The sequence below is a fragment of the Polypterus senegalus genome, chromosome 7, assembly GCF_016835505.1.
Source record: "Polypterus senegalus isolate Bchr_013 chromosome 7, ASM1683550v1, whole genome shotgun sequence".
Classification (NCBI taxonomy): domain Eukaryota; kingdom Metazoa; phylum Chordata; class Cladistia; order Polypteriformes; family Polypteridae; genus Polypterus; species Polypterus senegalus.
Genome location: NC_053160.1, coordinates 61536383 through 61559198, shown reverse-complemented (window position 1 = coordinate 61559198; position 22816 = coordinate 61536383). Strand labels below are relative to the sequence as shown.

The window sequence follows — 22816 nt, the reverse complement described above, 5'->3', positions numbered from 1 at the left end:
GGGGGAGACTTTCAGGGTTTGAATCTCTAGCATGTGATTGCTGATATTCTATCTACCATTAAAAATAAATAAAGTGGGAGAGTCCAGCTACATGTTCAAGACAAAAATGGACTTGACTCTTTTACGTCATTATTGAATTAGAAATACATGATTTGTTTATGCTTTGAGAGACAATTGTCAAGTAAGCGCGAATAGGGGGCATTCTAAGGGCTTGTGTTTGTTTGATAATTCTAGCCTAAGACAAAGGGGGATGCTGTTATTCAAATTCTGTTCTTTATTACCTGTACCTGTATTACCTTTATTACCAGGAGATCCGAATGTAAAGGATCAGTGATGTCACTTTCAGTTCTGTCTCATGGGCCAAGGAAGCCATTTAAATTCTATCTCTTCCAACATGGAATCAGTTGATTGATGGACTCACATCTGGAAATACGTCTTTACCTGTAAAAGCTTTTCCCTTTTTTTTTTCTAGCAATATAAGGGCAACACCGGCGACTCCAACAATTCTTTAACTGTCTACTGTTTATTCTATTACCAAATGGTAAGACCATGGTAATACTCAAAACTGTCTTTTGAGTGAGTTGAACAATTCCTGACATCATTTGCTTTTTAATTCAGCGCAATACAACAAAATAAATTAAGCTAAACATTTATCCTCAGTTTGTTATGAACATGGCTATAGTCGTGTGTCCAAACATTTATTTTCTGACTGGCATATCCAGATCAGGATTGCTGGGAATTGGGGCCAATCACGATTGCACTGAGGTGTAAGACAGGAATTCAACCTTGCACAGGGTACCACTGTCGCATGTATCTGACTACACATTGTATTTATTTTGTGTTTCACATTTTCCACATTGACCAAACTTTCCATAATGTTTTGAAACACAAAGTAAATCCCTTCAATCATAAAACATTCAATGTGATGATGTAAATACATAATCTTAAGAGATGCACAATTAACCATGCAACTGAAAGGCATACTTGATTAAAGAAAACAAATCAGCAAACATTATATATTATTAATTGGGTTTTTTAAACTAAAGTCATTTGTATTATTTGAAGGACAGAATGTTTTTCCAGCTATGACTAATTTCTGCAGTTTCCGACAGTCCATTTCAGCAATTAATTCTGTATTAATACTCAAGAATGAGCAATGACAAAGTCTGATTTGCGTAGGTGATGTAACTTAAAAACAACAGAGCAAAGGCTGTGATTTTTTTAAATTCATATGGCAATGAAATATAAAACTGATGCCTTGAGTAGTGCTGGGTATCAGCACTGATGTCTCAATTCGATTTAATTTCATTCCAATTCACAATGCCATGATTCAATTCGATATTGATTATATCTTGACTTAATTAGCATGCATTGATATATTGTGGTGGCTTTTTTGGAAACTATTTAACCATGTACAGAGAACATTAATATAATGTGACAAATTTCAGTAACAGTTTATTTGAAGACTTTATAACATATGCATAAGCATGGAATGACATTTTAGAAAAAATACTTGATTAGTAATGAACAGTTAATATCAATATTTGGAAGATGTGAAACAAAATATCATTGCTCTTTAAAAAAAACAAAAAACTTTTTTACACCATTGCACTCATTCAAAATTTGCCATACTTTATACCTAACATATGTATCACCACATCACAGTCCACTAAAATTATGGGGGATGCCTTTTTTTAACACAATTCAGTGGAAACTACTTTATAAAATATATATATCTTCTTGCAAAGAGTATTATTATAAATACTCTTAGTAACGGCGCACTGCACAATAACGTGCAGTGAATACACTTGACTTATAGTTTTCATCCTCTTTCTCTGTACGTTTACCATTTGTTTGCTCAGAGGTTGATGCGCTTGCTGCTTCATGAGCAGCTCTTGTTTTCTCCACTCTAGCGGCCTGCTTCTTCTCTTCTTTCGTCGGCTTCTTTTTTTGTTAAAACTGATTAAGTCAGTGTTTGTGTTGCAATTACTTAGTACATTTTCTTTCATTTTTCACTTAAGCTGGCACTTAAGTCTTTAATCTGCCTGAAGAATGATTTAAGATATGAAAAGGTAGGGGAAGTGATGGCAAAGGTGGTAGTGATAAGAACAGGCGGTGCACGGCCGTCCTGCTGGCCGCTTCTGAGAGTTGATTGTACAATAAAATAAAATTAAAATAAAAAGAGAAATAACCTTGGAGGTCAATCATCACCTGGAAAGCAGATAGTAGACGTCACATAGTATATGTGTACTAAATTTCAGCTCAATAGGTCAAACGGTTTGTGAGCTACAGGTGATTTAAAATCCAGGAAACACAAACAAACAGGCACGGTAGTGTATTATATATAAGGATAATCAAATATTGCTTCTTAAATTATAAATTTTATTCAATAACCTATTCGTCTGTTATGAATCTACATGTAGACACCCTTCAACTAAACTGTTAGCCAAATGTATTCCTCTATTGGACATTTAAAATAAACTTGAATTAGTTGAAATTAAAGTTACTGCAGAAAGAATCTTGTCAATTTAGTCACATCTCGGGTGTTTTCAAATCCTAATACAACTATGGTTTACAAATCGTTGCATATGATCCAATTTAGGTATAATACAATCAGTCATATCTTAATTAAGATTAAGATGATTATGACACAAAGAGATTTTTTCTAGAAAAAAACTGTATGCTATTTGCTGTTGTGCCATCTGGGGTTTTTACTGTAAAAGTCTTGACATATCACTTTTCTTAAATTCAGTGTCAGAGAGTAAAAGAATGTTACAAAAGTGAGGTCAGTTGTAGGCTTGTTGAATCCATCGTTAGTCAAGACACTAAAGTCATAAGTGGAAATTTCCATCAAGAAGAATGTATAAAAACAAAGTCTTCGTCCTGAGCCTTCCCTTTATTTTTGTACTAACTTCGGATGTTACTTATATACCATAGTCACCATGATTTTTTCAGGTCACATGCACATATATTTTGAATGTCCAGCAATAATACAGCACCTTAGGGATCAGATAAACAAACTAAAACACCCATAAACTCCTAAGACATAAGGGACCCACAGAAACACAAATGCAGACAATGTCAATGAAATGATGTCACTAAAATACTATTAATATTAGCAAACAATAAGTCAAAAAGGAAACATTATTTTTGTGATTCTGACATTTGGGCCATTCCGAAGATTTCATTTCTAAATGATGTTTAAATTCTTTAATATTTCCTGAAATGATTATATTTTTAATTAGTGACTAGTTCCTGCTTCTAAATGAAGTCTTATCTTAACTGAACTTCTATCACAAAACTGAAGGGCCAATTTTCAAAAGTTCCTGAGCTGTTTATTTTTGGTACAGTAGAAATCTGTTCTTGAAATATGCACATAGAATAAAAGAGGACCAAACACCACTTAGATATATTAATACAAGATTTAATTTATGACAATTTCAAAAACACATCAAAAGAAAAACCCTTTACTGAAGTTGAGCTGAGTGAACTGAATATTTTTTTTTAAATCTGCGAGGTCAGAAAAGATTATAGTATACTGTCAGGTCCATAAGTATTTGGGCGGTGAGACAATTTTCATCATTTTGGCTCTGTATGGCACCACAATAGGTATGAAATAAATACACATTATGTGACTGAAGTGTACACTTTCAGGTTTAATTTAATGGTTGTCACATGCATGTGCACGGGGGACACTTTACAGGCTCAAATAGTGCTATTCATCATTCACACTGGGGGTTGGTGCTCTCTACTGATTCTCTCTCCACTTGTCTCCCTGTAGTTCAGCTGAAGGCCCTGCCTCTATGTGACATCACTACTGATCGACCCACTAACGCAATTTCCGGCCAACCCTGATGAGATCTCTTCCAGTACCTACAATTCATCTTCCTGCAATATCAGTTCCTGTTCCAGAAGCGCTAACTCCACCTCTACCTCCTGTCCACCATATTTATAGAACAGACTCATCCTTTTAGTTCAGTTCAGTTCAGTTCCAATCTGTAAAGATGTGCTTCTTTAATTATGCAAATTTTTCAGTACATGGGGGTGGCCATTCCCAAACCTTTTTGTTGTCTACTGCCTTATTTATACCACGCTGTTTTACAAAAAATATTGTATGTGCCGTTTAGCAATGACAGCCATTTTTCTGCATAGCCCCCCATTCCTTGGGCTCAAAAGTATATTGACATTTGACTGACAAGTTGTACCGGGCTGAAGCAGTTCCCTCATTATTTCATTAACAATTAAGCAGGTAAAAGGTCTCGAACTGATTCCAAGTGAGGAATTTGAATTTGGAAGCTGTCACTGTGAACTCTAAATATGAGGTCCAAAGAGCTGCCCATACAAATAAAAACAGTCCATCATAAGGCTGAGAAAAGAAAACAAAACTTTTACAGAGACAGTAGAGACACAAGGAGTGGTCAAATCAACCATTTGGTTCCTTCTTTAAGAGAAGGAATACACTGGTGATCTAAGCAACACCAGAAGGTCTGGAAAACTGCAGAAGACTACTGTGCTGGATGATTACAGAATTCTGCCCTTGGTGAAGAAAAACCTTTCACAGCATTTAGCCAAACCAAGAACCAAGGTAGACGTAGTATTGCTAAAGTCTATAAAATACTTTATGAAAAGTAGAAGAGAATACTTCATGGAAGTAAAGGCCACTCTTAAAATTGAAGTATAAGAAGGTGAGATTAGACTTTGCCACAAAACATTTTTTAAATGCCTATCCAGTTCTGGAACAATTTTCTTTGGGCAAAGGAAACTAGGATCAATATATACCAGAATGTTGAAAAGAGGAGAGTATTAAGAAGAGAAAAAAACGGCTCACAATCTGATAAATACCCTATCATCTGTGAAATATGGTGGAGGCAGTTTTATGGCATGATCATGCATGACTGTGAACGGAAGGCAGTCGCAAGTATTTATTGGTGACATGACTACTGGCAGAAGAAGTTGGATGAATTCTGAAGTGTGTACGGCTATACAATCTGCTCAGTTTCAGCCAAATGCTACAAAACAAATAGGGTGACGCTTCACAGTACAGATGAGCCAAAGCATACTGTGAAAACAAACCAAGCAATTTTCAATGCAAAGTAAAGAAAGATTCTTCAAAGGCCAAGTCAATCAACTGACCTTAACCCAAATAGACATGCATGTCACTTGCTGAAGACAAGATTGATGGCAGAAAGTCCAATGAACAAGCAGCAATTAAAGACAATTGCAATAAAGGCCACTAGGGTGGAAACAAAGCACCTGGAGATGGCTCGGGTTTCAGACTTCAGGTAGTCATTGACTGTAAAGGATTTTCAACCAAATATTGAAAATGATCATTTTATTTATGATTATTTTAGTATGTCCAAATACTGTACTTTTGAGCCCATGAAAATGGAGGGCCATGTATAAAAATGCCTGTTTTTTTTATAAACAGCTCATATAATATTTTTGTTAGACCACCTTGAATTAAAGCAGAAAATCTATACTTCAATCACATCTTGATAGCTTTGTTTCAAATCCATTGTGGTGGTATACAGAGCCAAATGTATGAAAATTGTGTCACTGTCCAAATACTTATGGACCTGACTGTATTTGTGTCTGCTATGACTAAAATATGGTATTCTGCCAAAGACGTTAACTCATTTAAGTGCAATGAATTATTGCAATCATTTTTTTCAAAGTATAATTACTTTTTAAAAATCCATCAGTCTCCAATAAACAATCTCAAGTGATAATGAAATATATATTAAAAAAATCTGCAACTTAAATACAATGTTTTCTGTCCTGTTAACTGTTCACTCACAAGAATTAAGTCTGATTATCATATTTTACTTATTAGTATGCTAATAAAAAATTGCACAATAACTCAAACTAAGCAACTCATATATACACAATAACAGAGGAAGAGCATTCCTTATGAAGGTACCCATTAATACTAAACAATCGAAAATATGAAAAAAAAATCTAAACCACTTGCTAGAGAAGACATTAAAAAAAAATTAAAGGCAGCTACAAAGGCAAAATGTGCAAGGTTTCAGCACATTTAAGGGTTATGTTACCATTCATTCTCCATCCCTCTTATCCCAGGATTTCTACATAGGAGTCATTTCCTATCAATACAACTGGATGGGCACTGTGAATGGTAGGCAGCACATGAAACGGGGGTTGGAGTGGAAAGCAAAGCCTAACTTGACAGATTACAAATTAGAGGTCATATTCCTTATTTCATTATTACTGCTTCTGTATACTATATAATGAGTAATGTTACATATTCGAAAACAAGCTAAATTATAATTTATATGAGGAAAAACTGATTATTAATTATATACTAGTATCAGACTCTTATATTCCAAAAAAGGTTTCTGAGAACCTAGAGAGTAATAATTTCAAAAGCTTTAGAGACATTTATGTTTTTTGCCATAGAGTTCATCCTAGAGGCCTCACCAACCCAAATATAAGTGACCTAATACATGTAAAAATAATTGATTGATAAAAACACATCAACACATGAACAAACTAAAATGACTAAGTACAATTAAATATACAAGAACATGAAAGCATTATAATTTCTCCAATGGTATGATTAAAAAAGGGTTAGTTCCTTACTAATCTATGAAATGGCTTTTCCATACAGCCAACTCAAGCACAGTTCAAAGTATCCTTCAAACTAAAAAGTCTCTATCCACTTACCTTTTTTGATAAACTTACCTTCACTCAGCTCACCTATCATCTCCTGGCTAAAACCACAGATATCACCCTCTAGTGGCCAAGCTTGTGAGGACAACAATTTCTTATATAAAGAGCCAAGCACAGAGAAATGATCCTGAGCTGCCTGCACTGTTGCCTTTAGGAGACAGAATTTGTCTTCTACTGGATCCCCTTGTACCATCTACCTGGGAGTCATACAAAGGCCAGTCTTTGTTCAGTATCTATTGTTCAGTGCCCTGGGCAACCTTTTGTTTTTGTTTTCTGTCACTAAATGCTTTCTTTAATTAGACTTAAGATTTCCCCTGTCATCTGCTTACACTGAGCCGTCTAGATTTTATGTGAAACTGCTTAGAAGTATGAAATAAACCATGGGTACCTTCAAAATTGAAAACTGAATCAACCACTATACTTTTTAAGTCTTTGATGATTGAGCTTTTTAACATTGTACAAGACAGATCGATTTCTTGCTTCTGTTCCTTCTTCTGTGTGACTGTATGAAATCTATAAGCCTCTATGATGGGATAAGGTGACCTTGCATGAGCCACCAATGCTGGATTACTTAGCTGTCTATACTTTTTTAAGTTTTTAAAATGTATATAGTTACATTAAAAAATACAAGTGAAATAACGGCCAACTCACATCTTGCAAATGTCAGTTTCATTACTTAGCTGGCAGTAATGATTTGTGATTCAAATAAAATATTAGTCACATAATCTTAATTCTGACAACAGTATTTTTTGATTAACACATGTGTAAATATTCAGAAAATGCTAAATTATTCAATGTGATCAAACAAAAATGAATGTTTTATTTAGTCCAGTAAGACTATTAGTCAAAATAAAACTGAAAACTACTGCACCACCAGATGGGAGACATCTTCCCGAATTACTTCAGGCTCTGTAGCAGAAGCTAACTCAAGCAGAACAGATGATAATTTAATGGATTCTTAACAAGATTATTTAGTTTTAAATCAATTGATAATGTAATAAAGGCACAAGCAACTGTCATCAACATCTCTAAACATTTTTGAACCAGTGGTGAATTTCAAAACTAGATTTCAATTTGCCAGTCATTCATAAACAGATTTACTCATCTGGCTTTACCTTCAAAAAAGCTATTTATTTTTTCATTGCCGAAATTTTTATCAAGATATTTTGGATTTTTACCTTCCAGTGTCAGCAGATGTAATAGCAATCACAGGTGGACTTTTCAAAGGAAGGCTGGTTGGTCTGGCTAGAGTCTCCATTTCAGGTTTTCTATCCCAGTCATACTGTTCTGCCTGTCTGAAGGCCAGTGATGGGAGCTGCACACTGCGACATGAAAGCCTTCTCACCATATAAGGTTCCATTCCCTGTAGCGGTCCCTGCTCTGGGGAGTCACAACTCACTTCCAACACCTGGAGAGAAAAAAACAGACTTTAAACTCTCTTAAACATCAAATTCAGATTTGGACAGCTGCTTTATTAATATTGTCTTAAAATGGCCTTCAATATGTTGTAACCTCAATAATTTGTATGCATCATTTGTGTTCTTTGACCAAAAAGCATCATTTTTGACCTGAGGAGCAAAAAAAAAAAAAGAGTAGAGACAGGGAACTTGTATAGGCAGCCATTTATAAACTTTAACTAAAGTTAAACAGACATAAAAGAGGATCAAATGTATTGTGACCCAAATTCCAAAGACTTCAATTCACTCATGTATCATTAAACAAGTAATTTTTTCTAATTAAAATTTTGAAAAACATACACTTTTTATATACTACTTGACAAAGGATTTTAAGAAAGTCTTCAGATAACCACTGATTCATTTTCTGAACTCACTTACTCAAAAAGTGGTTACATGAAACTAAGGTCTACCACAGAAGAATTGAGAGCAAATCAAGACTTAACCTCAGATGGGGAACCGGTCCATCACAGAAGACACTTGCACAAACATCCATCCTCACTCACCGGAGGCCATGAAGAGTCATCAATCAACTTCATGACATTAGGCCACTTCTCAAGATAAGTGAGTTCAGGATGCTAAAATGATTAGATCTGTTATGATTTTTGTAGATGCACGTGTTCTTTCACTGGAGTGTTCTAACCCATAAAAGGATATCAACAAAATCTCAAGTGGCAGACATGGTGAAATCCATGCTGGGTAACTCAGAAGCAAAAACATATTTGCTCTGACATGCCAAATATTTGTAAAGATGTCCTTATTTGGAGATATAATTTCAATAAGGAAAGTGTTGCAGCCATATTCTGTGTTTGTTCTCTGTTACCCAATTTATGGCAGGGATGGAGCAGAATTTAAATTTGGCCTGTACTTATCTATTCAAATAAGAATGTATTCCCACAGGTAAGTTCATTCCCTATTAATAATTCATCAAGCCTTTCATTTTATATCAAATACTCCTTAGCCACTCTCAATAATAATTACAAAGTATAGCCTAGTAAACCTCAATCATAGCATCTCTATTGACTGTGGAGATGATCCCAGGAAACTTAATAGAGTCACAGAGTCTTGAACATTTTACAATCACTGCACATGAAAAAAATTCTCTGATGTGTTTGGGAAGAAAGAACAATAGGATTGCTCTTGTTAATTGCGTTTATTCCTTCTGGAAAACAAAATGTATGTTAAAACCTCATTGACAATAAACTGACATTAGTATGTTTAGTATTAGGAGAACAGCAAAGCACTCTAAACATTTCTGCAGGGATTCTATCATTATTCACTTGGCTAGATATTGTTGCTTATTTTGCTTCAAGTGATAAGAAAGGGAAGCTGCATATCATCAAAAGATTATCTTTTTATTATATTAACTATTTCTGTAATTTTTGGTTATTAAAGTAGTTTAAGAATATGTGTCAGATTAAAATATAACTAGGAAATAATATTGGTATGCCTAAAAGTTGAATTTCTTGTTTTTGCTCTAAAAAAATGAAAGATTAGAAAGAAAATAGTTCTGGCTGAAAAAATATATATTTTGTGCTAAACTGAAGATCTCACATTGGAGAATATACTGTGTAAAGTAATGTTGATTATTAAACTATGAACTCAGTAAGGGGTATCCAATTTTTACTGAAAATTACTGTGTAGTTCTGCTCTTTTATATTATAAAATTATGGTGTGAAAGAAGTTATCACTTATGGACACCCTCCAGAACCCAGAATAAAACCATGGTGGTAAACAAATAGTGTTTACTATTGACAAAGTTAACTACAGACAGAGATGAACGCAGTACCAAAAATATCACAGCTCCTGTCATCCTACTTTCATTTCATGACTATCATCTGGTGTGATTTATCCATTTTCCCACAACACTACCACACAGAGACCCTGCCTTTTTTTGTGCCTCACGTCTTCCTCTCCATGTTTCACTTTCCATCTCACTCTCTGTAAAACCTCATCGCTTTTACTGTTGTAACCTGATCCTTCAATTCACTTTCCAGTTAGAGACTCAGTCATCAGACTAAACTCCTACTGGGATCACTTCCTGCATTTGGGACATCAACAAAGAGCTACCTCCAGTGGCCCTTTGTGTCCCAGCATTTCTGGGCCTTCTGTTTACCATAAAAGACCACGGGCTTCATGTATAACACCACGTGTAGAATTCACACTAAAACATTTCGTTTTGCCAAGTTCCATGCACGTCTCCTTTATTAATCCCAACAAACGTGAAATTTAACGTACATGCACCTACAACTGTGCAGACATGCCATTTTTTTAGGCACTGCTGTTATAGATGATGTAATACCAGCTCATTATTCTGGTGATTCATTCCTGGCCATTGCAATAGCAATGTGCATGCAGCTGACCCCTCCGATTACATTTAGAAAACTGAACATTGCTGCGAATTGCACTTTGATGTTTCACAGTTCAACCACAGTGTAAGGAAATCATATTTATCTGGATGACAGGCAGATAATATCATCCCATACAGCCAGCATGGTGTGATGCAATAATGTTTGTGAAATACTCGATCGGTCAGCACCTGACCTGAGGATAAAAACCCAAGAGTGGGGCAGGTAGAGCACAATTTCTCAAAGTCTGCCTTTGTAAACCCGGCATTAATTCAACACACAGCTCCAAGGGGATAGCTCTTGGAAATCGAAATCAACTTAGAAGCCAGTCATCATCAGCTATAAATATGCATTCTCTTCTAATTCTTCCATTTGCGATGTCTTCAGTCATTTTCTGACCCGCTATATCCCAAGACAGGGTCACGGGGGTCTGCTGGAGCCAATCCCAGACAACACAGGGCACAAGGCAGGAACAAATCTCAGGCAGGGCGCCAGCCCACCGCAGGGCACACACACACACACCAAAAAACACAATAGGGACAATTTAGGATCGCCAACCCACCTAACCTGCATGTCTTTTGACTGGCGGAGCACTCGGAGCCAAAAAGTGGTTTATCTAAAATTACTATCTGGAGTCACTTTATTAGACTAGCATATGCTATGTTGTTCAAATGTTATTACTAACATTAAAAGAAACATCACTTCTCATTTGGCATTACCTAAAAGTGGTACCTTGTAAATCATCTGGATAATGATTGTGCTTCTACTCATTTTTATATTTATCCAAATGTGTAAATTCAAATAAACGTATAGTTAATTACACAATTATGCAAATACATTTTGAAATAAAAACTGTAATTTTTCTCACACTAATACTGTAATCTTTTATCTAAATTATGAAAATAGTCTTGGTTTTGAACTTTCTTTAAATAAATAACCATGAATTATTTATAAACTAAAAGCCTCCTGCACCATTAATCTGCTGAGTATAAAAAGAATCAATGTTTAAAGACCACATACTGTTAACATGCCCGAGGGATTCCAAGTTACGCTAAAACCAATTAATCCTAAAACATTGATTGACAATGAATAATATACAGTGACTTTTATCAATTTACCTCAGATTTAATCAAGTAGATGCTATTTTGCCTTCAGAATAAAGTTTCTGTTTAGTTTCACCTAACACGATTATTAGAAAAAGCAAAAAATCATGACATGAATTAAATATACATAAGGTACATTAAAGCGACTCAATGACAAAAAAAAAATTAAATGGTTGATCTTGTATATGCTTTCTTATATAATATATTGAACTGTGGTGATTATTTCTGAATATAGCATTAACTGCTAGCAGTCCACTCTATGCACTCCATTACAAATTCAAATGCTTTTCAAATATGCCATTTAAAGATAAGTACTCCTTTGTATTTTTTTTTTTTCTAAACTTTATGTGAGCCCCAACATTCACATGTTAGAAATCTTGCAATTTAACTGGTGTCACATGTATGCGCATGGAGGGGCAGCTTAAAGGCTCGGATAATAGTAATTTCCTACATAACCACCAGAGGGCATTGTTAACTGATACCTTTTCTCTTCCACTCTGCAGACCAGTAGACTGACAACCCAAACACCTTTGATGTCACTTCCAGTGCCTGCCTGCCTGGACACACCTCTTCCTGCCAGTAGACCGTAATTCCAGAAGCTCCACCATTTTGAGTCAGTGTATTCCAGAGACTCACTTCCGCATGACGTTTTTCTTGGCATTTTAATTAATTTATAAACCCATGTGGATGTTTTCGTTATATGAGGTTAGCCTTTAGTGCCCCAAAACTTTACATTTGTCTGTCTTTTGTATTACACTGGCAATACCTCTATACCCCCTTCTCCACATACTCTTCTCTACCTACTGCACTGATCCCACCAATCTTCTGTACACTGAAATCACACCAACAGTCAACCCTCATTCACTGTTAGCTCATACAGACTTTTCTACTTATGATAAAGGGCTTTGTGTATTGTATTTAGCCTATTTTTTTCATGCTCAACATACCTGGAAGAGGTCTCTCTGAATTGCCATTCCCAATGATTGCTTGTTTTTTACTTTCTTGTATACATAGTATAGAGAAAGTAAAGGAATCATTAAAAAATTTGACCTCGAGATTTTGATGAGTCTTGACGTTTTAGACCTACCTGAGTGAAAAAATACTATTTTTGAAATTATGTCTGTCTGTGTGTGAGCATGATAATCTGAAAACGCTTTAACCTAGGTCAATTAGATTTTGTACACCTGCTTTATATCAAACATAAGGAAGCCTATCAACTTTTGGGCCACTTCTGGCAACCAGAAGTGGTACTTTAACTGAACACTTTCGTGGATTTTCAAGTAAACTATGGTTATAATTACAGATAGATGATTCGAGTTTTGTATAGTGTGAATGAGCCCCGGACACAGACAGGCAGACATGTTGCAATTCCACCACCACACGTTTATTTACAATATTTACAATTATTAAAGTGCACACAAACCCCCACAAGTCCCCCAAAGTCCAGGCCTCTCTCACTCTCTGCCTTTCTTTGGGCCGCCTCCACTCTCACTTCTCCTGCTTGAAGGGAGGCAGCCCCTTTTATCCACACCCGGATGTGCTCCAGGTGCTCCCCGCCAATCAAGTGCCGGCTGTACTCCTGGAAGCACTCCGGGTGTCTCTGCTTCTCTTCCCCCCAGCACTTCCTGGTGTGGCGGAAGTGCTGAGGTCCAGGGCTCCCAAGGCACTGGGGTGCCCCCTGGCGGTGACCACGGGCCCCAACAGGGTTAGGCTTCCAAGCCCTCTACCCGTGGCCCCCAACACAGCCAGGGCGGTTGCCCCATCATGGTCTGGAGGAGGCGTAAGCCCTCCTCCGGTCCTCCTGGGTGTCCCAGCAGGGTACCACCCCCAACTGTCCGCCACAATAGATATTTATAATGATAAAAATAAAACAGATCTGAAATTTGAGAAAAATTACTCAAACGGAAGTAGTATTTTATATAAACAACTATCCAAATTTTTTGTATCATGAAAATATAAATGTGTACACGATATTAAAAATTGTATTCAATATAATGCATATTCTTTCAATAATTATTTTATTCATTTTTATTTTAATTTATACATCATTAATAATAACATGAAAACATTGAACATGCCATGTAAATATAAAGATGTAATGGGAACAATAAGCTGCTTTGTCCCCATCATGTTCCTGGTAATACATTTCATTTATGATTTTTTTTTTTTATTTCTGCCATCATTATCATAATTAAGTGCAACTAAATGCAGTTTTACCTATAGCAACTTAATGCAACAAATATTCTATAATAACACTTTTTCTATGTTTTTAGGTAAATACAACCCTTTTTACATTGCACGTGATCTAGGCAATGCATATGTAATCATGAAAAAATTCCACCACTGTTTTCAGTGTGAAAATATTATTTTAATATAAAGTTTGATTATAAATAGAGATAAATAAATTGTGTATTGATATCAATTAATTATGATGAGAAACAAAGACATATGATATTTGAGAAGTATTGTGCAACTGAAAGTGGTTCTGATGACCTTTTCCTCTATCTCAGTATATGAGAAAGTCGAGGAAAGCACACTTTTTAATACATGGTTTATTTATTTATTTATTTGGGTAGTTTTTTCTTGTCTTCTTAAGGACTTTGGGGGGCGCTGTCAAAAAACAAGACCTGTTAAAGCACATTGAGGCATTCCTTATGTGATGTTGGGCTATACAAGAAATAAATTGTTGTTGTTATTGTTACAAAAATATTCCATATCAAGGATTATGCCCAACTTAATTCGGCTGTATGCACCCTCTCAGTTTTTGTGTTTATCAATATATTGATTTGATTACCCTGGTTAATATTTGTAAGATACTGGCATCCAAACCAGCAGCAAAAAATATAAAGCAGTAAAGTGGATAAAGTGCCAGTGAAGGGTACCAACAATTACAACTTACATTCTCACACTGATGTGTACCTTCTTTACAGAAAGTTTTGGAGTTGCCAGAGGAAATCTACACAAACAAGATTATATTGTCACTCAGGAAACACTTTACCTGAAACTGAACATGGCATCCATTAATAGATTAATTAGTACACTAAAATATAGTTTGTTAAAAAAAGATACACAAAGCAAGAAGCAATTTGTACATTTACTGATACACTGATGGCTAAATGCTTGGAAAAAAAAACGGTAATTAGGTTATATAAATTTCATTTATGCCCTGTGGTGTGTTGGCGCCCTGCCCAGGGTTTGTTTCCTGCCTTGCGCCCTGTTCTGGCTGGGATTGGCTCCAGTAGACCCCCGTGATCCTGTAGTTAGGATATAGCGGGTTGGATAATGGATGGATGGATGGATGGAAATTTCATTTATCATTTAACGTTTGTGTCTTTGGTATAAGACAATAAGTTAAGTATCCTTATAGCCTGTGCATAGAAAACTACTATAGAAATCACTGATATTCCGTCATTTGCCATAGGAACATTGGAGAAAGCTAAGTAAAGCTACAATGTCCCAGCAAGATACAAAAAGAGGTAAACACTTTAAAATGTCATTACAAAACTTCCTGCAAAAATGTAGAGTTTTAAAATTTTTGAAGGTTAGTGACAGCATATGCACACTACAGGATATAGCAGAAGTATTTAGGCAACAGACTATAATAGATACTGTATATTCCACTTAGATAATTGGCTTGGCCCTTAATAGCATCTTCAAATATTTGCTCCTAATCAAATAATTGAGTTTTTTCTCACATTGCTGGCCATGAAAACAGGCAGTTCCAGTACAGTATTGTAGGGATTGCAACATATTGTTGTAACACTTTCACCTGACTGCAGGTTGGTCTCTTCAGGTCACCCCAGTCACATAAAAGACACAACAGCACCTGAGCATGCTGTCTAAATGGCTTGAAAAAGTAGTCACTTGTTTTCAGAGAAAGACGGTTAGATCACTAGACTGCACAGCATATCAGGTTGTCTCTATACTCTGTTATACTCTGCTAGCTTAAAAACTGCGGTTCTCAGCAAATGGCTATGTTCCACATATGCTCCCTTCTGAGCTTGAATTCTGCTTTCCTAAATTGAACAGTCCTGGTACAGTGTAGTCAAAAACAGACTATAACCTACTAAAATATGGGAACCTTTCAACAGGACATTGGTAGTCCTTAAGCAAATGAAGATGACATCACAGCATTACTCAACATAACTTAAGATTAGCGATCAGAGATCTTCATTGTTACATACAGTGCAAGATCATACTGAAAATATTGCAGTGAACATGTTGTATAAATAAAGATAGATAGATAGATAGATAGATAGATAGATAGATAGATAGATAGATAGATAGATAGATAAAATTAAATAAAAACATATACATAAGCATATACATAACTAAATAGATAAATCAAAATGTAAGATTGCACAGAAACCAGCAAGTGAGTACAGTACACAGTAGAGGGTAGCTAGGACCAGGTTGCTGCAAGTTCAGTGACCTTATGGCCCAGGGCAAGAAGGTGGTATGAAAAAAAGAAAATATTTTACAACCTCTGAATAGCTATACTAATTAATGTGTTCTCAGGTCTATAAAAAAGCAGAAAACCTCAAGTTCAGATGCTATTACTAACTTACAATGCTACCTTTAACACGTTATTTTAATGTTCCTGTGCCCCAGTTAGATTTATAATTTATTGTTGTGATATTTTGTGAAATATACAGTATAGTGGAGTTTTATTTTATTGACCCCTTAAAACTTCATTAGTGTTCTCGGATTGGTTTTCGCTCTGGTATACAGGATTGTTTAGTCTCCTGCTACTCATGAAGCTCCCTGAAATAAAACTTGACATAGCAGTTATTAACATAAACAGCCAACACATTTTTATTTTTACAATTACTAGAAAAAATCCATGGTTGAATTCTCTCTTCCTATTATTTGGTATAGAGTAAAAGTCATATTTTTATGTTGATTTTTTGAAACTTGCCTTCTCATAATTTAAAAGCTTTGCCTCAATGTTGATGTCAAGTAATTATTTGGCTTTCCATTAAATAAAGGCTGACCTTTTCATCTGTTACACACCATCATTTTTGGCTTCTAATGCATTCTTATGTTTTGATGCACTATGCAGTAATTTTACAGGACTGTCCAGGTCTATGCTCTGGTATGGGTAATTCATTGATGAATCTTGCAGTATAATATTATTTATAAAATAATAGTTACATGATTGTTAATAATGTAATAAATTAACTCTGTGATGTTAAATCTTTTTTCAGGATTTTAAAATTTACATTTTTCTAAGGCATAGCAGTTACAATTTTAATATTAGGAATTTACAAGACTGAAATTGAAGTCAACACTTGCAGAAACTGAATAATGTTCTTTATCACGTTAATCCAAATAGGCTCCCATGCTCTTTAATGTACTAGGATTTCTTAGTGTAAATTTTGCGTAATCTCTGTGCATTCTTGAGAGATATCCTACTGGTTGACTACGCCTGTAGTGTGTGTTCAAAGTAACCATTATAAAATGCCCATTATATGGTTAGTATAGCAGTGACCTTCAGGCAACTCTAGACAAGAGCTTTTGTTAAAAGTTTCCCTTCTCTGTCGCCATCTTCTTCCTTGATTGAATGAGTTAGATTTAAAATCAATTAGCCATAAGAAAGTAACAGACAAATGAATGCCTTCAGGCATGCAAATAAGTTAAACAACAGCATTGTTTAGTCATTTAGCAGCACCTTAAAAAGCAGTCATGAATCAATTAAGTGAAAAAGTATTGAAAAATTGGTCCTGGAATAAATGGCCATTCATACAGATGACAGTGTAATATTTCTTTTTGGTGTCCTTTATTAAGTAGATAATTTTCTTATTGTGAATTATATAAGAAACAAAGGCAGAGATTTTTGCCCGTATTGTAAAAGATGCAAACCTGAATCTTTTAGACAGGCAGTATGGATTAGTGGTTAAGGCTTTGTAGTTCAAAGCCTGAGGTTGTGAGTTTAAATACTGCTACTGGCACTGAGTGACCATGAGCAAGGCTCTTCACCTGCCTGTGCTCTAATTTGAAAATTAAAACAAGCGTCAGGTCTTGTTCAAAAAGTGGACACCATCTCACTCTTGTTGTTTGTTTTAGACTGGCCTACACCTACTACAAACCCTAAACTTAAGGTTCGTTGGGGTAGGGCCAGGTACACCAGGGTGCCTAATCTTAAAAAAAAAAAAAGCGTCCGCTTTTGGTGTCCGCTTTTTGAACAAGACCCGAAGCGTCAACAATTGTATCACAAATGTTGTAAGTTGCCTTGGATAAAAGTGCCAGCCGAATAATATTTTTTTAATGGAGAATCATCCATCCATCCATTCTGCGATGCCTGGATTCTCTATCTTGAATTTAAAAAAAATAAGCAGATTCGAAAACAGAATTAAATATTGCATATTTATATGGAGATTATATTTAAGCAATGACTGTAAATGAGCTATTTGGAAAAGCAGAATAGCAATGTTTAGATTTCAAACCTATTGCTCAAATGGCAGTTACAATATAGTACTGTCTATCTGAGAATGCATGGTCAGGCAAATGTCATTATATTAAGTTGTCTTTAATGCAGTAATGTTGTTTGAGGCTGGCAAAAAACTTGGTTTAAGAACTTCATTTTGAATTTTTGACTTGGTGTGTACTTGTACTTCATTTTTGTATTTTCTGTTCCGATTTTTTTTAAAACCTGACCATCATTTTGTGACTACAACTATAAGGTGGTGGTCATGTCATTTACTGATGCTCTGCCCATTGATGGTCATGTGACATATCTAGTCATCATTCCCTGCCTATAAAAAATGGTTGCACACTGATCTTGGCAACAATGTGTTGGAATCTCTTTAGTATTTCATTTAAAATATGTTTGGTTCGTTTCTTGACATTCAGTTTTACTTATCACTTTGGTTTTGTCATTTCATCCTCCTTCTAACTTCAGCTATTTCTGACATCCTCCCTGTTTAAAGCCAAGCCACTGATCATCTGTGTTGTCTCCTAGGCATTTTCTTTGTCATTAGCATAAAGTATTTTCATATGGCATATTCATTTCCAAAAAGACTTTATTACAAGGAGTTATCACTTGATTGCACTATCTTGTTTTAATCGCCATGATCATAACAAAATCCACAAGGTGGAGTAAACATTCATCAGTAGAACATAATTGAGTAAAATATTCTCGAGCCGAAGAGAATAGGAAAGAAAAACACTCTAATTCATGACTAGATTTACCATCAGTGTGACTTGAATGCACACCCGATAGCCCTGCTTGCAAAGGGACCTTTGCATATGGGAGATAAAAATGTGCAAAAACAGGAAAAATCCAATTTACTAACTGTACAGACACTCACAGGAAGCTGCAGTCCATCACACCCCCCAAAACACTTTAACTTTCACAATTATAAAACTATCTATAGGGTGGTCCTGATCCAATTATGCAATTTTCATTACGCTATAACTTATTAAGTTTATTACATAGAAAATCACACGAAAAATCCCGGACCATCGAGAAGTGTGCAAACTTGACAGCATGAGGAATTGTCTTCGTGACGAACTGGGATCGTCCCCACATAAATCAAAGTCATCCAGACAATCTGAATCAGCATAATTAGATCTGGACCACCCTGTAATTAAAACTAAGTATAAAGCTTTTAAAAGAAAAATAAAAGTCCTGGTTAGTTGATAGGGTGGGGCTTGTTTGGAGTAGCTATCTAATAGGTCAATCTTCTGCGATTGTACATTTGATGTGTTACTGTGCCTCAAAAAATAAAAAAAAAAATTAAAAAGAGATGTTTTGCGGCAAAGTATACTTAGCATAAAAAAGTATTGTTTTGTGCAAGTACTTTTAGCCAGCCATAAATTCTGCAGTTGATAGTAATGAGAAGAATCTTACAAATAGTAAGGAGAAGGTTAATAACATCGCTTCTGAAAGATTTAGCAGGGTTCAGTTCTACAGAGTTCCATAACACCTACAGGGACATGAATACCACTGTAAAAACTGGAGATAAGGTACACTAAACACACAGCCAACTCAAATGAAGCAACCCGTTTAATTTTATTTAGTGCAAATGTGCAACCACACATAACTTTTTCCCACAAAGTAGCATTGGTCTTTTAAAAATGTTTTATTGGTGTTCATTAACACTGCTATTAGATGAAAGTTTATTTACTGTAGATGTGATGTAACTGTCATCCATTTGTTTGTTACATTCATTCACACTAATTACCAAAAAAGAAACGTGAAGTTAACTCAATATAAAATTTTGTTTTTTTATCTATACATCAATGTACATTATGTACCTTTTTATTATTGACATGCATGATGTCCAAACTGTGTGAGTATATATGTGTTTAATGTTGGGATGGGAGCAATTAACCTTCAAAAACATGAGGCCCATGGGGATCTAGACAGACAGTTGATGTGGCCAGTGGTCTCAGCTGGGTTTGGAGCAGCATCAGCTATGGCTTAATAAGCCAGTCCTTGGGTGACAATACTAGGGTGATGATTCTGAATGGATAGCCACCACTACAAATTTCCTCCTCTCTCTTTACTCTGCTCTCTCTCAGGTTCTCTTCCCTTCTGCTGTGATGATGCTTGCCATATAATAAGCTGCCATTCACCTCAATCAGCCACAGGCACCCCAATCAGCCACTGGTTCATCCCAGGTGTCCTCTCTGATGCCATTCACAAGTATCAAAGTTGTTTTTGTTTTTCCTTCATAAACACTGGACATTACTGATGCTTAGTGATGAGTTAACTCTGTGTTGTTAGCTTCACAATGAGTTTGGAGAAATCACAGAAGTGTTTGCGAATATTGCTGAACTCAGCATAATGCACTGAATGATTGGTGCAATCACCTTTAAAGTGTCCCTGAGGGCTAGAGAAACGTCTGCCAACTATACTGGACTGATTATTGTGGCCAAAAAGGAAACCTGAGCTGTGTGGCAGCAGGGCTAACCACTGCACGACCGTGCCTCCGTGAAATCAAAAAAGAAAGAATACAGTCAGAGACACACAAAGGTATATTTCATCAAAAGAAAGCGGAAATGCTGAAATCATAGTCAGAGTCAGAAAAAATATTCAGGTCATTTTATGTTGATTTATGTGAGAAACAGCCCTGCAGGGGCTCGTCGCACCCGCACTGTCGCTGCTGCAGTAGCACACAGGGCAATACACATAGCAACAGACATTTTATGTTGATTTATGTGTGAAACTATTGCTTTGTGTGCTTTTCAGAAAACTGAGTTTTTTGGGAAAACATTCAGCTCTGGGAGAAAAGGAAAAAAAAAAAAGTGAAGTCATCCTGAAGGCTCTCCAAACTCTCTGTGCTGAAGCTTTGCAATTTTTCTTATATCTAAAAGATAGAAAAGCCTTCTAAATAGTAATACATTTTTCGTTATTATTATTTCATAGTCTCCTGCATTTGGAGGGGTGGCATCAGGCTTTTTCAAAGTTTGCATTCATTCTCCACGTAACAAATTACGCATGCATAAGGCACATGCCTTTTTCTCTTATTTTGACGTGGAACTCAAAGATCAACCTGCACAACTGATGACAAGCAGAACCTGCATTATTTACTTATCTGTTAATATTCTTAAATTGAGTTCACCTACTATACACACTGTTAATGTGCCTTCATGGCTTTACATTATAGCATTTATTTTTATGGAAAATGCTGTAATAGTTCACTAGCTGCCTTTGCACCTTTGGTTTCCATGAAGTCTGCTTGTTCTGTTTATATCTGCATGAGTTTTCCCAGCTAACCTGAGTTTCTCCTAGTGTTCAAATCTGCAGTGTGTCAGCCCGTAGACTAGCGATACTTTCTGTGAGTGCAATCATGTGCTGTTCATAGTGCTGTGTGACCGTATCTCTGTGAGATCAAAGAATAAAGAATGTAGTGAGAGATGTGGAAGCTTCGTAACCAGTCTGTAATGCAAATGATAAGCATTATATAAGGGTGGTCCCATCCAATATTGGCTGTTATAGCTCTGGGGTATGTCGTGCTGGCCTTGCAAAGCATTATGGGACGCTGTAAACGCAAATGCAGCAAATTCATGAAAATCGCTTTGCCAAAATTTGCTGATCAACACTACTAAGGCTTGAGCTCATCATTCTGAACTGTGTCTCTGCACCTATCTATCTGTTTCTCCATGCTTTCATTTGTGCATGCTCTCTGCTGCTGTGTTGTTTATGTTTTTAGGTTTGCTGTTTTCAGATTTTTTCTGCTCCTTCACAGAACTTTATTCTGTTGAAAATGTCAAGTTTGTCTGCACCTTCTGATGTCTGAAACAGTGCAAACGTTTTCCTCTTGTGTTTTTCACTCACTCCTATTGCCTTCAGATAGAGATTGAATCTTTGAACTTCTTCCACTGTTCTTTAACTTTGAATGTTAAGTTCAGCTCACTCAGTTATTTCAGGCACTGCTCCACTGTATATCACATTTAATTTTAGTCTTTACCTCTGCCAACTGCTTCACTTCTTCAACATTTCTTATTCCATGTAATTTTTTGTCTTCTGCACACAAAAACCTGGATAATCCCAAATATAAATTGCATTTTAACCTAATTAAACTGTATGTAACAATAAGAATGAGCACCACTTGCAGAATGGTTTCACGTTTCCAACTTGTATACATGTACACACTAGGAGTAGGTATGACACAGATTAATTTGTATTAAATTTGCAAAACTGAAATAGATTTTGCAATTAAATATGCAGTACAAGCATGAGATGGCAGGGCGGCACAGTAGTTGATATTGTTGGCCAGTTAAAGTCTGTGTGGAGTAGACTGGTTCTCACCATTTTCTGCATCCATTGCTACTGGAGTTTCTGTTTCCTATAATAAAGGAAAATGTGTTTTCACTCTGTAATATTATAGAATATCTATCCAAAAATGAATTTTAAAAATAAATCTACATAGATAACACATATGAAGGTCAAAAACTGGAACATGGCAATCATTCATTAAATTATATTAGTTGTAATGTTAATATAGCATTCTCATCAGTTTACTGCTAAAGAATAGCAGGAATGATTTGAATCAAGAAACTGGAGACTATAAGCCAGGAACTCAGACAAGCCTTTCATCAAACCAAAAACAAAATCCTAAATCATAGTCAAAATAACACAGCTACAGAAATGCAGGAATTAATTAGAAAAAATAAGTGCTAAAGGTGAAGGGAAAACCTGTCAAACACAGATGAGGAGGAAGTGTACAGCACAACCTTTATACCGTCACACTGCTGACGTCCCAAGTCATGA

At 35.8% G+C, this 22816-nt stretch overlaps 1 protein-coding gene across 1 annotated transcript in view; it reads right to left on the bottom strand.

Moving 5' to 3' along the window:
- The window catches only part of pde4d (phosphodiesterase 4D, cAMP-specific), a 1397741-nt gene that overhangs the window by 1108439 nt on the left and 266486 nt on the right, over positions 1–22816 (bottom strand). The window contains exon 2 of the mRNA XM_039758727.1: positions 7869–8098. Coding sequence (XP_039614661.1) covers positions 7869–8098 — 230 coding nt within the window. The remainder of the gene's footprint in view (positions 1–7868; positions 8099–22816) is intronic.